Raw genomic sequence first — 16,358 nt, forward strand, 5'->3', positions numbered from 1 at the left:
AAGACTAATAAATTAACAACACACAGAAACGCAAAACAAACCAACACAAAACAAAAACCAACAAAACAAAACCTCTCCCCTTCAAAAATAACAAACAAAACAAAGAATTCACAAGCAAACAAAAACAAACAAGTTAAATTGTTTTCGTATATTCGACATCAGTATGGCGATGTCCTGAAATAAATAATCCTCTTGACACTTTGTGTTTTTAAATACCATACCCGTTATCTAGATAAAAAAAAAGTATTTTTTTTCATTTACGAAGACAGTTTATTTGATTCTTGAATTACCTTTTCTTTTTGTTGTTAGATTTTTGTCATTCGAGTATTAATACTGCGTGAGGACCATGTTAAAATCACAATGTTTATTTGTACTAATTATATATATATATATATATATATATATATATATATATATAAAAGAAAACTAATTAAAGGAACATTGCAAAGAAGTGATTTATTTATTTTAACTATTTTACTCTATGTCAAGAATTAGTTAACTCGTCATATATATTTCTACAATAGTCTGTGTCATCACAAGACAAATATAGTTCAGCTTTATTACAGTATTTATACTTTCAGGTATATATGTGTAGATATAGAACTGTGGAGACACAAACGCATATAAACATTGTAACATGGATACTTATTATAAATAAACAACGTAACTAACATGTTGACGTATGCAGTGCGCATTAGCCTATGATAACTCTCGATACAATGGAGGCTTAAGCAGATTGAAGGGATATTACTGAGTTTGCTGCATTGTAAGATGTTTCCGACTAATAAAATATTTCTATGATTAAACTTACATATTAAATATATTTTCTTGTTTAGAATATTAGTATTTGAATATTCAATGTGTTTCTGGTCGTCTTAATATTTGTAAGAAGCCCAAACTGGATTTTGTCTTCAAATAATTTCGTACGTACGAACAAATATATTTTGGAAAATAAAATGAAATTTAACCTAGTACAAATATTAGAACGATCAGAAACACGTTTAATATACAGCCACTAATATTTTATATCAACCTCGTCTAGCTAATCGGTATATCTGGGAAGAGCCTCGATAAATACCGATTAACATAGACTCGGTTGATATTTTCCATATTAAAAAATACTCGTGACGAATCCCCCCCCCTCTCTCTCTCTCTCTCTCTCTCTCTCTTCTCTCTCTCTCTCTCTCTCTCTCTCTCTCTCTCTCTCTCTCTCTCTCTATATATATATATATATATTTATTGTATATATATATATATATATATATATATATATATATATATATATATATATATATATATATATATATATTGTGTATACACACACGCTCACGAACACACAAGCGTGTGTGTGTGTCTGTTCGTCTGTCTATATGAATGCCTGTCTATGCTTCGTTTGATGTAATAATAATCATTGTTTTGTAATTTCCAGTTACAATAAAAAAGGAATATGAGGTGGGCTGCCTTCTGGTTAGCTGTGGCAGCACTCGTTGTGTTTGTTGAAGATACACAACAAGCAGGTGAGTCAATGCGTTTCTGGAATCGGTTTAGGTTCCAGAATCGGTTAAGGCTCGGGCAGCATGTGTAGTAAACCAATGATGTTCACGTATATTCTCTGTAATAAAAATGACACTAGCAAAACATATTTGCAACCACATATCGTCCACTGTACACGTTATTCAGTGACGTACACGCAAGCAAACAATCATATTATCACATAAACACGAGCTACTGTTACATACATCCACCGTCTCTCTCTAATGAAGCCAGTATAGTATTGTAATTAATTCATTAATATTTTCTTCTTCAGACTGTAACGCCAAATTAGACATTATATTTGTGCTGGATGGGTCACAAAGTGTAACCCTCACGAACTGGGTGAAAATTAAAGACGCCGTCATAAACTTCATCACGAACATCAGACAAACTGCCGTTGGGGCACGTTTCGGCGTCATCGTTTACAGCGATGGCGTCAAACCTAACGGCGTCATAGAAATTTCAACTGACGCCGACATCGCCAACAAAATAAAGACTCTCGATTATCCAGAGGATGCCACAGACACCCACGTGGGGATTGACAAGGCAACCGAGATGTTCCAGAGAACCAAGATTCCCAACGTGCAGCAGATAATGTTCGTCATCACTGACGGAATTTCACGTCTGCCCAACGTCACGGCATTCTCGGCTAACGAGGCTAAGCATGCGGGAATTAACATATTTGCTGTTGGTATCGATACATCGTTCACACCAAGATCCCAACGACTGTTCACGGAAGAACTCACCACCATTGCCTCAAAAATAGAACAATATGTGAAGCTCAGTAATTTCGAACCATTGGCTGCCGAAATATTGAAATTTCAAACCCTGGTCTGCGATGCCGGTAAGTTCCATTTTTATGATAGTTTTGTTCGATATCATTAAAACGATAATTGTAAATTAGTAGCCAAAATCTGCCCAAGAGAGTGCCAAAGGAGAAGTTGATAGAAAAATCACCTAGTATGATTGTTGCTGTTTATTATTATTATTATTATTATTATTATTATTATTATTATTATCATTATTGTCGTTGTTATTCGTCTTATTATCATTATTACTATACTTCTTCTTCTTATTATTATTATCATTATTATTGTTGTGGTTGATATTCTTCTTCTTATTGTTAGTCTTCTTCTTCTTCTTCTTACTATTATTATCATTTGTATTGCTACAGATGCCTTCAGCCTTGAACTTGCCGACATAAAGGTACCGGTAGGAGCGACTCTCATTCTCATCAGCGGTTTCAGTAAAGGCAACCAGAATGCAGTCTGGTACCACGAACACCAGATGTTAACCCAAGGGGGGCGCTTTGAGATGACCAACACAGGCAACATGTACAAACTGACTGTCAGGAATGCTGTTCTCGATGACAGCGGCAACTACAGCGTCAGCATCAACGGGGTGACATCAAGATCTCAAGTATCTATAGGTTAGTTCATTTTAGTTAGTAGATTATGAGTTTTCGTTCACGTTTGTGCGTGCGTGCATGCGTGTGTCTGTGAACGTACATACATACACACACACAAACACACACACACACACACACACACACACACACACACACACACACACACACACACATATATATGTCGGTGATTAGTGGTTCCAGCCAAGTTCACCACGACTGGTATATCAAAGGCCGTAGTATGGGCTATCGTGTCTTTGTGATTATGAATATAAAAAATCCCTTGCTACTAATGAAAATAAATGTAGTGGGTTTTCTCTCTAAGACTATATGTCAGAATTACCAAACGTTTGACATCCCATAGCCGATTTGTAATTTATATATGTGTGTAATATTCTAGTAAATAACAATAATTAAAATGTGACTTTTTGTTTGTTAATAAATACGGTATTTTATTATTTGTTTTCTTCTCTTTTCCGTTTGATTTCTACGAAACAGAAGCGGACAGAATAAGAGTTGGTAAGTATAATACTAACGGTAATAATATTGTTTGTGATGGTGATGCTAATAATTATATTAACCATGATGCTACTACATGATGACACTGCAATATGCGCAACAGTGTTCCTAATTCACAGACGTATTTCAGCGTTCATCAAAAGCAGATTCAGTTATTGGACTGATGTTTTCATTATTCAGCAAAGAATAGGTTGTGTATGTGTATGCAGAAATGCACACCGCTGTATTACCTCTGTGTCCTTGATGATGATGATGATAACTAGTTTAACGTGCCCATATACCACTAGGGTTTCGAACACGCCCATCCCGAGTCCGACCTCCGATAAGATCGGTGGCTTGACTCGGGATGGGAGGGGGGGGGGGGGGGGTGAAAATGGGCAGAATTTTGAAAATAGCAATTAGTAAAAAAGTTAATAGAATAAATAAAAAATAAAAAAAGGTTACAAGCCAAAAATAAAAAGAATTGACTGCTCGGCCGAACATTTATATAATTTGGAGCATTTTAGAAGGACGGTCCAAAATTAAATAAGAGAAAGAAGAGAGGATCGGACTATTTAATAATATTTTTAAAAAGAAGTAATTTCGACATAAAATTTTGAACGCAGATCTAAAAGTTTAAAGTCCGATCTGTGTCCTTGTTAATGACAATGGACATAACAGTGGTCTGGTAAAACAACGTCACTGGCGTAGCCAGAGGTAGGCCAAGCATTTTATAATCTGAGCTGTCGGACACTTCTTGGGATGGGGGACCTATGCGCCCACTTTTAACAAGTCACTTTAATGGGAGAGTTTAAAGTACATTGAAGCAATGCCATTTTTTCATGTACAAACAACAGAATCCTTACTTTTAGGACACCAACATAAAACTGATGTTTGTTTTATCGTTCTGAACAAAATAATAAAAGCATCATACAGACTTGTTTCGATTCGTATATCAACTCCGAGTTTCCATAACCACCACCACCACCACAGAAACAACAACCACAAAATAACAACAGGAAGATCTATAGACAACAACAACAACAACAAACATAATGATAATGGTGATAATGATGATGATGATGATGATGATGAAATTGATGATGCTAATAATAGGAATGTCAATAACAACAATGAGAAACAAAAGTACATTAAATCTAAAACACCTAATAATACACTATAAACACCTGTTAATATTGGGTTTATTTTAGTTTGCAACAACGACGTGGACATCATCCTTGTCGTAGACGGCTCTTTCAGCATCACGTCGTCTGTCTTTAACGATCTTCTGAAACCAGCAGTGAGCGACTTCATCAGCAACGTTGTCGGAAGCAGCAACAACAACCACGTTGGCGTAATATTCTATAGCCACGAGGTGGATCAGCCGACGTTTTCGTTGTCTGGAGACGAGACGAAACTGCTACAGTACGTGAACAACCACGCCTACCCCAACGGAGGAACGAAGACATATCTTGGCATCGACGAGGCTGTGTCTATGGCAGTAACCTCTGGGAGAAGTCAGGCCGAAAAAGCGATGATTGTCATTACGGACGGAGAATCGGACGACATAACTAAGACAATAGCAGCTGCTGTTGCTGCCAGACGGCAAGGGTTCACGATCTACGCCGTTGGAGTTGGAAGCAACGTGAACTCAATGGAGCTCGAGGGCGTTGCGTCGACAGCGAATGACGTCATTATAGCAGAAAGTTTCAACGTGCTTGCTACTGAACTCGGAAACCTCACGAAGCAATGTGTTGGTAAGCTCTAAAGATGTGTTAGTGCATTCCTGACTCCCAGATACCGACAAAAGGGGTGACAAGTTTAATAAGATCACATAGCCATTTTATAAAAGTGTTTACAGGGAAACATATAGCAGCCGCAGTACACAATGCACCACATATTCATATTAAAGGACTATTAGGAAATAAAAGACTTGGCATTCTCATTAGAATCATATGTATGTGAATGAATTACAAAATATAGAGGTCTGTGACACCATATACAATTTCAAAATTGAAAGTACTTAACAAAACAGACTGAGGGAAATTCTGAAGATCAGTGAAAGTCAGACCACTATTAGCCGTAGAGAGTGCTTTCCGACAAAACGTTTATCATGATCGATATACTGACGTCAAAAAGAAACTTTACTAGGCTTGAACTTGTATTATAAAAGTGACATGGAATAAAACATTTGAACATATCAAAGCATTTCGTGATACATGCAGATTGTTTGTATGGTGGGTTTGATTTTTTGTATTTTTTTTACGATTACCAACAATATTTATACACACTTATTTATGTATGTATTTAAGGTTTCTTTTGGACGGCAGTTTAGTAACTTTGAACACAGCAGGATAAGGACATTAACAGGGTTGGTATTGTTTCGTCGAAGTCGCTGTCAGGCGTTCCGTTTACAGGAGGACTGCCAGGACAATACATCCTTTCACTTTTCCAAATGAAAAGAAAGGGAAGAAATGTTTCTTATAACGACACTTAAGCACATTTTAAACTACGCCTATTTTGGTGTCTGACAGTGCTATTTCGTATATTGTCGGTTCTCTTCAGTTTAATTTAATTTCAATCGTTAATTAATTAATTCATTCATTCATTCATTCATTCATTCATTTTTCTTTTACCGCAGCTTTTACTGTGAAGCTGACCGGACAGACGGTGCGACAAGGTGCCACAATCACGCTCACTGGTACAATTAACGAAGCCGGTGGGGGCAGGGCGGCGAGATGGTTTCGAGACGGCGTCGAGATATTCGCCGGAGGGAGATTCTCCATGTCGGTCAGTGGGTTGGTATACACGCTCACCATCACAAATGCCGACCCTTCAGACGCGAGACTGTACCGAATAGACGTGGGGGGAGCAGTCTCAGAAGCAAATGTTGTTGTGATTGGTGAGTGTTTCTTTATTATTCAAAAACAAAGAAACAAATAAATATAAATAAGGGCACAAATCAGTGTTGAAGTCTAAGGTCACTTTGCCTACTATTAATCATCACTGCTGTCCTGGACAGTTGCAGATAGCTGAGGTGTTTGCCCAGGACAGCGTGTTTGAATCTTAATTGCATATAAGCACGAAAATAAGTTGAAATGAATGAATAAGTTAGGACTTTAATTGAGGTAAACACGTAAAACCTGTCCTACCTACCTATCGAGTACTTTAGTATTTTTGCTACACAATGTTGAGATATGTATAGAGAACTAGTAGCTATTTCACAAAACAACACACACATCAACCAGGCAAACAAGCAACCAAACGACGTACAGTCAATCAGTCAGTTATTCAGAACAACTATAAGATTATCACAAAAAGAACACCAACCTTAAGAAGCAGAAGATGAAGAATACGAAGAAGGAGAAGAAAAACAATAATTAGGCACTTAAAAAACACTTCAACTAATTCTAATAGTTTGTATTGATATCTATTGTTGGATTCCAACATATATGGCTTTTTGTTGTCTTTTTGGTATTTGTGTTTTAAGTTTTTGATGAAAAATAATAGTCGCTCCCCAACTCAGTAGAGCATAAACATTTGATTGTTAATAAAAAAGGTTTATCTATGCGATGTAGTTGTGGCATTAGTTGAAATTCTAATAAACTACCCGGCTGTCTGTCTGTCTGTCTGTCTGTCTGTCTGTCTGTCCTACATAGTATATTTTCAATTTCCAGTGGACGGGCAGTGGACCGACTGGGGACGCGAAACGGAGGGTAGGTGCTTATCCAATTGTACTAAGTCGGTGACCATGCGGCGGTTCTGCACAAATCCAGCCCCAGCAGGGGGCGGTCTACAGTGCCCTGGGGAGGCTACCCGCACCATCGTGGAGAACTGTAAAGGACAAGACTGTCTTCGTAAGTTGTCCAACACACAACAGCAAAACACGTGTCGAGTAAAATACGTTTTAGTGTATACATATATTTATATCTTGTATATCATTTTCTCTCTCTCTCTCTCTCTCTCTCTCTCTCTCTCTCTCTCTCTCTCTCTCTCTCTCTCTCTCTCTCTCTCTCTTAATGTGTTAGTGTCTCTGACAAACGAGAGAGAAAGAAAGAGAGAGAGAGATGCATATATATATATATATATATATATATATATATATATATATATATATATATATATATAAATACTGCTTATAATAATTGTATATTATGCACGTGTTGTAGCTTGTTAGTAACAGTATACGTAGCAATAAATTTTAATACTTATCACGTTGCTTAACCTCCATGCCATTTTGTTGAAATGTAAAAACCGCTTTGTTATTATTAAGATGAAAGGCATAATGTAACATTCAGTAGTAATGTATATAATATAATATATATATATATATATCTGTGTGCGTATATGTGTGTGCGTGAGTCCTCTAAATGTGTAACTAAATATTCTTTAGATTAGGTTCCATTTATATATTCATAGTGGCGTGTTCGTATCAGTCTAATTATGTGTATAAGCATAACAATATTAATGTACATGTAACGTCTCCTACTCGTTTACCATTAATAAACTAACAATCATCTCTAGTAACAGAGCATGCTATATGCATATAACTTTGCTAATCTGGCGTTTTCTTTGTTTCAACACTTGATGTCGGCGCCTTTGAATAGAAGCAAAAGCAGGTGAGATGCATATAAATATATCCCCTTTTTCATATTATAGACACCAGTAAACGTAATGTTCAGTACAGAACTTACCTAGACCACTATTTAATGTCTTGCTACGTCCAGCGAAACACTTATTATGTTTGTGTTTGAATATATATATTTCAATTTTGACTTACCTTAGAATGAAAGAATGCATTACCATTATTGTTATTGATAAATTAAGAATTAATAATTTATTGTTATTATTATTATTATCATTATTATTATTATTATTATTATTATTTATTATTTATTATTATTATTAATGTTGAGAGATTACAATTGGCAATATTTCAGATTGCAGTTTTCAGTTTCCCGTATTAAGTTCCCAGAGTGATTTATTCAGTTCACAATTGTCAGTATTTCATAGATGTACAGGGACTACTCGTTTTACTGACTCATCACCCATACCGGAAATGTAAATAAAAGTTTTAATATAGTTTTAAAAGTGTATGATAACTGTTGGTCAATGTGATTAGCTTCACAAAAAAGACATTTCTCTGAGATCTAAACTAGAGTTTTGTTTTCCTTTCGACAGTCTGTAGCACCATTATGGACGTGGTCATCGTCCTCGACGGCTCCTTCAGCATAGGAGCGTCCATCTTCAACAACGAGCTGAAGCGCTCCTTGCTACAGCTGACCGATAACCTGTATTCCATGGGCAAGGATTTGGCAACTGGCCTGGTGTTGTACAGTAGCGAGGTGGGTGATGTGACCACCATCGCAATGACGAGCGACAAGAACCAATATAAAACTGCAATCACAAACCTTCCGTATCCAGCCGGAGGAACACGAACCGACATGGGCATTAAGCGAGGTGCCGACATGTTGGACCAGACAGGCAGAGTGAATGCTGAACAGGTGGGCTGTTAAAATTCAGAAGGAACAAACAATGGAAGTTAAAAGGACTATCTTGAGTTTTTAACCCTAGCAAGACTTCTCCTCAACACAATAAACACATATCCTGTTTTTTGTTGTCCGTTTTTAAAGCACTATCTTACTTTTAAGGACCACATAGATAGAGCTACTATTTTTGATTAGCAGCAAGGGGTCTTTTATATGCACCATCCCACAAACAGGACAGTACATACCACGGCCTTTGATATACCAGTTGCGGTGCACTGGCTGGAACGAGAAATAGCCCAGTGGGCTCACATACGGATATCGATCCCAGACCGACTGCGCATCAAGTGAGCACCATGATTGGTTAGCAAAAGCCGTGGTATGTGCTGTCCTTTCTGGTGGATTGTGCATAGAAAATATCCCTTGCTACTAATGGAAATAATTTAGCGGTTTTTTTTTTTTTTTTTTTTTTTTTCGGGGGGGGGGGGGTTGCTCTAAAACTATGTGAGAATTACCACATATTTAACATCCATTATCCGATGATTAATAAATTAATGTGCTCTCGTCATGTCATTAAACAAAATAAACTTTAATTGTTGCCAAACATGAGATGCAGTCAATTATCCTACCCTACAACAGACAAGTTCATCACATATATTTATCTATCTAGGCTCGAAATGTTTTTGTTTTTGTTTTTGTAAAGCTTTTTCGTTTTTCGTTGCAGGTGATCATTGTGATTACCGACGGCGAGTCTGCAGAGCCACAACTGACTGCAGCAGAAGCAGCCGCTGCTAGAGCCAAAGGCATCACGATTTACGCCGTGGGTGTCGGCCAGGCTACACTGCAGGAACTTACCACGATAGCATCGTCCCAGAACGAAATTATCATGTCTGAGGACTTTAGTGGTCTCTCCGATCAGTTGATCAATATTACAAGTCTGTGTGTAGGTGAGAGAACGCCTTATGGTTATTCGGATAAGGAAATTGTAGTGACTCCACTCAAAAACAAATGTTCGGATTATGGACGTGGCATTATTTGCACTAACCTGTAGTTTATCGTTTTAAAAACATTTTCAGTATCATCTGTTGATTTATTCATAACTGATACCTAATAGCTAATATTTTATTTGTGCAGTCCAATATTGATTGACCTGTTGATTGTCTTTTTCATGCAATTACTAATTAATTAATTCATTCATTCATCCATCGATTTATCCATTCATTTTATTCATTCGTGTATCCGTGCATTCAAAATTGTCACTTACCACCAAACACTAGTATGTTTATTCAGCTTCTACTGTGACCATGTCGTGAGTTATTCCATAATTTGGTAATGAAAGAAAAACACATACACTGTAGAATATCTCAAAGACGTTGCGTTTTTTCTTTGTTTCTGTCAGTTAATGGCGGATGGAGTACATGGTCAACAAGTTCTGAGGGGTCTTGTAGCGTCACGTGCCTGTCTGGAATGAAATGGGTTTTTCAAACGCGAGCATGCAACAATCCAGTACCCCAGAATGGTGGGAACCCATGCGTGGGATCTAGCTTCCAGAACATCACGGTGACCTGCAACACAAACGTAATATGTCCCGCCGTCGGTAAGTTTGTCTGAAGAATAAAGTACATTTTTGTTAAATTAATTTAAATATCATTATTTTTGACATCACGACGCAAAAACAAACACTACTGTGAGGAAATTCATTGAAAGTTGCAAGTAAAATTGTTTTCGTTTAATTCGTGATACGTATGTCATCTGCACGCACACTAACACAAATAAACAATAAAACAATGAACAAGACCACTTCCCACGCTGGATAATACACTGTTAGTGTGTCAATGTGAAAATAAATTTAAATATGCCCAATTTTTAGCTTTACAAAACCCACCAAAACATATACCTATTTATATAGTTTTTAATGATATTGAACATAATGCTAATTACTATATTATATTATATTATATTATATTATATTATATTATATTATTATTGTACTATTAATAGTCGTGGGTTTTGTTCTTCTTTTGATAACGAAAATAATTGTATCATAATGTTAGTAGATTTTGAACTTTCTGAAAGTAAACTAGTAATACATCTTTTTAGTTCATGGTGGTTGGAGCGCTTGGACATTCCAAAGATATGACGCATGCACGGTTACTTGTGGCTCAGGAACACGTATGCGATACGATATTAGAACATGCACGAACCCAGCTCCACAGAATGGAGGAAATCAGTGTGGAGCTGACAACACGAGGAGTTACACAGAAACCTGCACAGGCCAGGCATGCCCAAGTAAGAAATGATATTGTGTTAACTTACACCATTGCAGAAGACAGAGAGTGGTATACTTTAATGTCGTGCTAAATGTTTAACTAATGTCCAGAGAAAACCATATTTCGTAGGAGACAGATATCCGGGTTAAATATAAATATATACACACGTGTGTGTGTGTGTGTGTGTGTGTGTGTATATATATATTTGTGCCTCTCTCCCTCTCTCTCTCTCTCTCTCTCTCTCTCTCTCTCTCTCTCTCTCTCTCTCTCTCTCTCTCTCTCTCTCTCTCTCTCTCTCTCTCTCTCTCTCTCTCTATATATATATATATATATATATATATATATATATCATTGAGGAGGACGTGGGCGCATGGGCCATCTTGTGAAACGGGCAACCCAATGGACATTACGTTTTAAAGCCAGAAAAAGATATATTTAATGGGGGATGGATCCGCCCCTGGGTCGAGATAAACATTGTAGTTTTAGATGAAAATTATGTCATGGGACAACATCTCGAATTTGGGATATACGAGAAAACAGTGGTCGAAATAGCAATGTTTGAGTGACAAAAATGAAACACCCCTGTATTTATAATAGTTGTTTATTGTCCGTGGGGTTGTTGCTGTAGCTGGTTTACTGTATATCCAATTGGTTTGTTTCAGTACATGGCCAGTGGACGGCGTGGGTGAACTTCCCTATCGCCCCATGCAGTGTCTCGTGTGGCGGAGGAACACAAAATGTGATCAAGAGACGGAATTGTGCCAACCCACCTCCACAAAATGGCGGAAACCCCTGTGTTGGAGAGAGGACTGTGCCGGATATAGTCACCTGTCAGTCTGGAGCCTGCCCACCAAGTAGGTTAAACATGTTAGAACAATTAAACTAAGGTACACCCCCCCCCCCCGAACCCCCCCCCCCCACACACACACTTCATATAGAAAAACAACAAATTCAAACACAGAAACAAAACAAAGAAACAAACAAAAACCAACAAAATAGCAATGAAAATATAAGTTTAATTCGTGACCTTGTTAATTCATATGGAAGAAAAAACGATACCCCAATAAAGCGAAAGTACACCAAAAGTCAAAGCATGACTAAAGTCTCTTAAGTGTGGTGAAATTTAGAATTGTGCATACATGCACTCTCTGACTGTTTTATCAATATATATTTTTTATTTGTTCTAGTTGATGGACAATGGGGTTCATGGGGAAGTCCAGTTTATGGACGGTGCTCAGCGACATGCAGTGGAGGACAACGTCAATTTACACGGGAACGTGTGTGCAATCGACCCGCGCCTCAAAACGGCGGTCGTTATTGCATTGGTAGTAATACGACGTTTGGGATGGAGCCATGCGCTGTAAATCCATGTGCAGGTAAATCAGTTCACACAGTGAGTTCACATTCGGTTCAAGCCACAGGTTAGATAACCAGACATGTGCATTGCCTTTTATAGTCGTTTACGGATGTTTGTATTTGAAATCACCCTTGAAAAAGAGTAATATTTATCTTGACTTCTAACTGATTTATATATTAATCCATTTTAAAAGTCATATAAAACAGTTTAAAACCCATATCAACACTCGTAGCATTATAAATAAAAACAAAGAAAATTTCTAATTTACACTAAATGCTTCTTTTTTTAAAAAAACAATGATATGCGAGTTGGTATGCGTTTAAAACTTAATAATGTGTTTTATATCCGTTTTAGAATTATTCTTTATAAAGTTACCTGCGAATTTATCAGATCGTCTTTGGCGTAAACAGACTATGACCCAAATTTAGCATCTGGAGTAAGTTTGGCAGATCGATGAACTCTCCAGTATTAAATAGATACGCGATGTTTGAGATATGGACCACTGGATTTGAACAATTCTGAGAACATTGGCTAGTTTTTTAAAAATATCCATAACTCTTCAGCTACTGATCCAACTATGTAAGACTGGAGCCTTTTAAAAGTTCAAATGGTTATAAACAAAAATATAATATATGAGTATCACGACGACAGCATTGCTATTATACTTCTTCTTTTATTTCTTCTACTACTACTACGACTACTGCTGCTACTACTACTACTACTACTACTACTACTACTACTACTCTACTACTACTACTACTACTACTACTACTACTACTACTACTACTACTTCTTCTTCTTCATCTACCACTACTACTGCTGCTGCTGCTGCTGCTGCTAATACTACTACTACTACTACTACTACTACTACTACTACTACTACTACTACTTCTTCTTCTTCATCTTCTTCTTCGTCGTCGTCGTCGTCGCGTTCTTCTTCCTTTCTATATTGTTGTTGTTAATAATGTTATTATTTAATTACATTAGTAAATGGTGGCTGGAGCGCCTGGTCATTCGAGAGATTTGGAGCTTGCAGTGTCACGTGTGGATCATCAGGAACACGTATGCGATACGATATCAGAACATGCACCAACCCATCTCCACAGAATGGAGGGGCGCAGTGTGGGGCTGACAACTCAAGGAGTTACACTGTGGCCTGTGCAAATCAAGCTACGTGTCCAGGTAAGAAACTGTAAATAAGAACTTTCATGCTGTCTGATAGCGTGTAAACAATAAAAACAAACTACATAGCAGCAGTGAAGACTGGCGCCAATGTCATCCATATAGCAACAACAGTCATGGATTCATTTGCAGACAAATCTGGTTATTTTGTCATATCCTAATACACAACATCCCTGTTATTTTTTAGTGAATGGTGGTTGGAGCGCCTGGACATTTCAAAGAAATGACGCCTGCAGTGTCACGTGTGGATCAGGAACCCGTATGCGATATGAGATGAGAACATGCACCAACCCAATTCCAAAGAATGGTGGAGCTCAGTGTGGAACAGCTAACACGAGGAGTTTTTCTGAATCATGTTCCAGCCAGAATTCCTGTGCAGGTACGTTATGGTACTCAAACCCATACCAGGCATGTACGAGAGACCCGCGCTCTACAAACTGAGCTAATTGGGAATTTGCCTCCAGCTACTCCCAGTGTGAGCACTATATACCAAGACTACTGCATGTACATGGTCAAATAGGGTATTGCATCAGATATGATGTTTAGTAAGTGAAATGGCCTCTGAGTGTCAGTCATAAGATTTTGATTGCACTGCATATAAATTAAAAAACCCACTGGTTTATTTCTATTAACGATGAAAGCTTTACCATGAGCACTGTTGCAGATACAGTATGGGTATCGACAGATTCGTGTTGTTAATGCTAAAGTCACAAAAGGCTGGTAGATATGGATTATTCAACAAACATGTCACGGGGATCCTATAATGCCCGTAACTGAAGGAAACACGATTATCCAAATATCTCTCCTAACTGTATATTTATTAGATCTCTCTGTAACGGGCAGTATACCCGCGTGTGGCTCGTCTAGGTATGATCAGAGATACGATCTTATATAAAGTATATGTAATATAGCACGATTAGTTCACTAGAAAACACAACAAAAACACAATACACTTTGGAATCTGTATTAACCTACGCTGACAAATGTACTGCCGCAGTAGTTAATTAACAACAACAAATAATAACAACCCAGAACTGATCACTTAATTAGTTAATCTCTAGGTGTCTAGTTTACACAATATGCTAATCACTTCACCGTGACACAACACCCACACGTGTTGAAATTGAGAAACGCTTCCAGGGGAACTTAATTAATAAAGAAATTACAACTCTATTCCTAACTGGTTAATTTTTAATTAACCCTTAACTACTCATTCAGTAACCTTGTAACACAGAATTAATACTGGTACCTATCACAATAAAGACACTAACCTACAGTTTACCTAGGTCCTCTAGGATGACTGGTTAAACTTTATATATATAGAACAGTGAGCCTACAGTTTACTGCGTCAGATGACCGGCAGCACCGTCTAAATAATATTGGTATAATACAGTATTAAAATATTTAAAGTCACATCAATCACATCAAGGTTATACAACAGAGCAGAAAATATATAATTACCAAGCTCCCTGGAAGCCTTTCAATATGTTTCTCCCTGATATCTCTAAAACCCTAGCTATTTATTATAAAACCCGAATATCGCCTGGGGGTACATCGCGGCCCTCCCCCTATCAAGTGATATTTCCATAGCGACCAAGCCGGCATATTTTTTTTAGATCGCCAGACTTGATGACGCCTAGTCGCCAAAATCACGGTCGTCAAAACCGCACTCGCGGAGGTATTACGTAACTACTGGCCACATGGCCTCCGCAACTGGTCTGGGTGTGTATTAGAAAGAACAGCTCGACCACCGTCGCGCGGAGGTATTACGTAACAAGTACCCACCTGGGCTTAAGTGCATATTGGAACTGCACACGGCCCTCTAAAACAATTAATATCGCCACAGGCGAAAACAAAATTAAGAGCATGTTCCGTCACAAAACAACACACAGTTACACATTTGCTTTCAGTGAATGGTGGCTGGAGCGCATGGTCATTCCAAAGGTTTGGAGCTTGCAGTGTCACGTGTGGATCTTCAGGAACTCGAACGCGATACGATATCAGAACATGCACCAACCCATCTCCACAGAATGGAGGGGCGCAGTGTGGAGCTGATAATACAAGGAGTTACACTGTTGCCTGTACAAATCAAGCTACGTGTCCAGGTCAGAAAGTGATAATTGTTTATTATTCAGTGTATGAGAACAATAAAATCAAACTACAAAGTAGCAAAAATATAATTAAGTTCACTAATGTCGTGATTGTCATCTATCTAGTAGCGACAATAATCATTTCATTTAGTGTTACATCTGATTATTTGGATATATCAGCATCCCTGTTGATGTATATTTTTAGTAAATGGTGGCTGGAGCGCGTGGTCATTCGAGAGATTTGGAGCTTGCAGTGTCACGTGTGGATCATCAGGAACTCGTATGCGATACGATATCAGAACATGCACCAACCCATCTCCACAGAATGGAGGGGCGCAGTGTGGAGCTGATAATAGAAGGAGTTACACTGTAGCCTGTGCAAATCAAGCTACGTGCCCAGGTAAGAACCAAGGATACAAAAGCATATCCCATGTGTCAGCTACTCTTACTTGACAAACTCCTGACTACTTCTCCACGAAGAGCCGTTAATGATGTCACTTTATAGTCGATCTCATCAACATAATATCACTTTGTAGA

The 16,358-nt window shown here is 37.8% G+C and overlaps 1 protein-coding gene across 1 annotated transcript; it reads left to right on the forward strand.

Annotated features, from left to right (window-relative positions):
* The first annotated feature begins 1,447 nt into the window (after positions 1 to 1,447).
* On the forward strand, positions 1,448 to 6,943 carry LOC121381592 (cartilage matrix protein-like). Its single transcript, XM_041510927.1, has 6 exons — positions 1,448 to 1,517; positions 1,808 to 2,377; positions 2,708 to 2,962; positions 4,648 to 5,193; positions 6,078 to 6,338; positions 6,927 to 6,943. The coding sequence occupies exons 1-6, from the start codon at positions 1,448 to 1,450 to the stop codon at positions 6,941 to 6,943; spliced, it is 1,719 nt and encodes a 572-aa protein (XP_041366861.1).
* Positions 6,944 to 16,358: the final 9,415 nt, after the last annotated feature.

The sequence above is a fragment of the Gigantopelta aegis genome, chromosome 9 (genome assembly GCF_016097555.1).
Source record: "Gigantopelta aegis isolate Gae_Host chromosome 9, Gae_host_genome, whole genome shotgun sequence".
Taxonomy (NCBI): Eukaryota; Metazoa; Mollusca; class Gastropoda; order Neomphalida; family Peltospiridae; genus Gigantopelta; species Gigantopelta aegis.

What these genes read in the sequence shown, in the direction of transcription:
- LOC121381592 (XM_041510927.1), top strand. Translation starts at nt 1,448, where the DNA reads ATGAGGTGGGCTGCCTTCTGGTTAGCTGTGGCAGCACTCGTTGTGTTT. An exon ending in TGAAGATACACAACAAGCAG is followed by an intron (nt 1,518 to 1,807) that starts GTGAGTCAATGC and finishes TTTCTTCTTCAG; the next exon opens with ACTGTAACGCCAAATTAGAC. An exon ending in AAGATCTCAAGTATCTATAG is followed by an intron (nt 2,963 to 4,647) that starts GTTAGTTCATTT and finishes GGTTTATTTTAG; the next exon opens with TTTGCAACAACGACGTGGAC.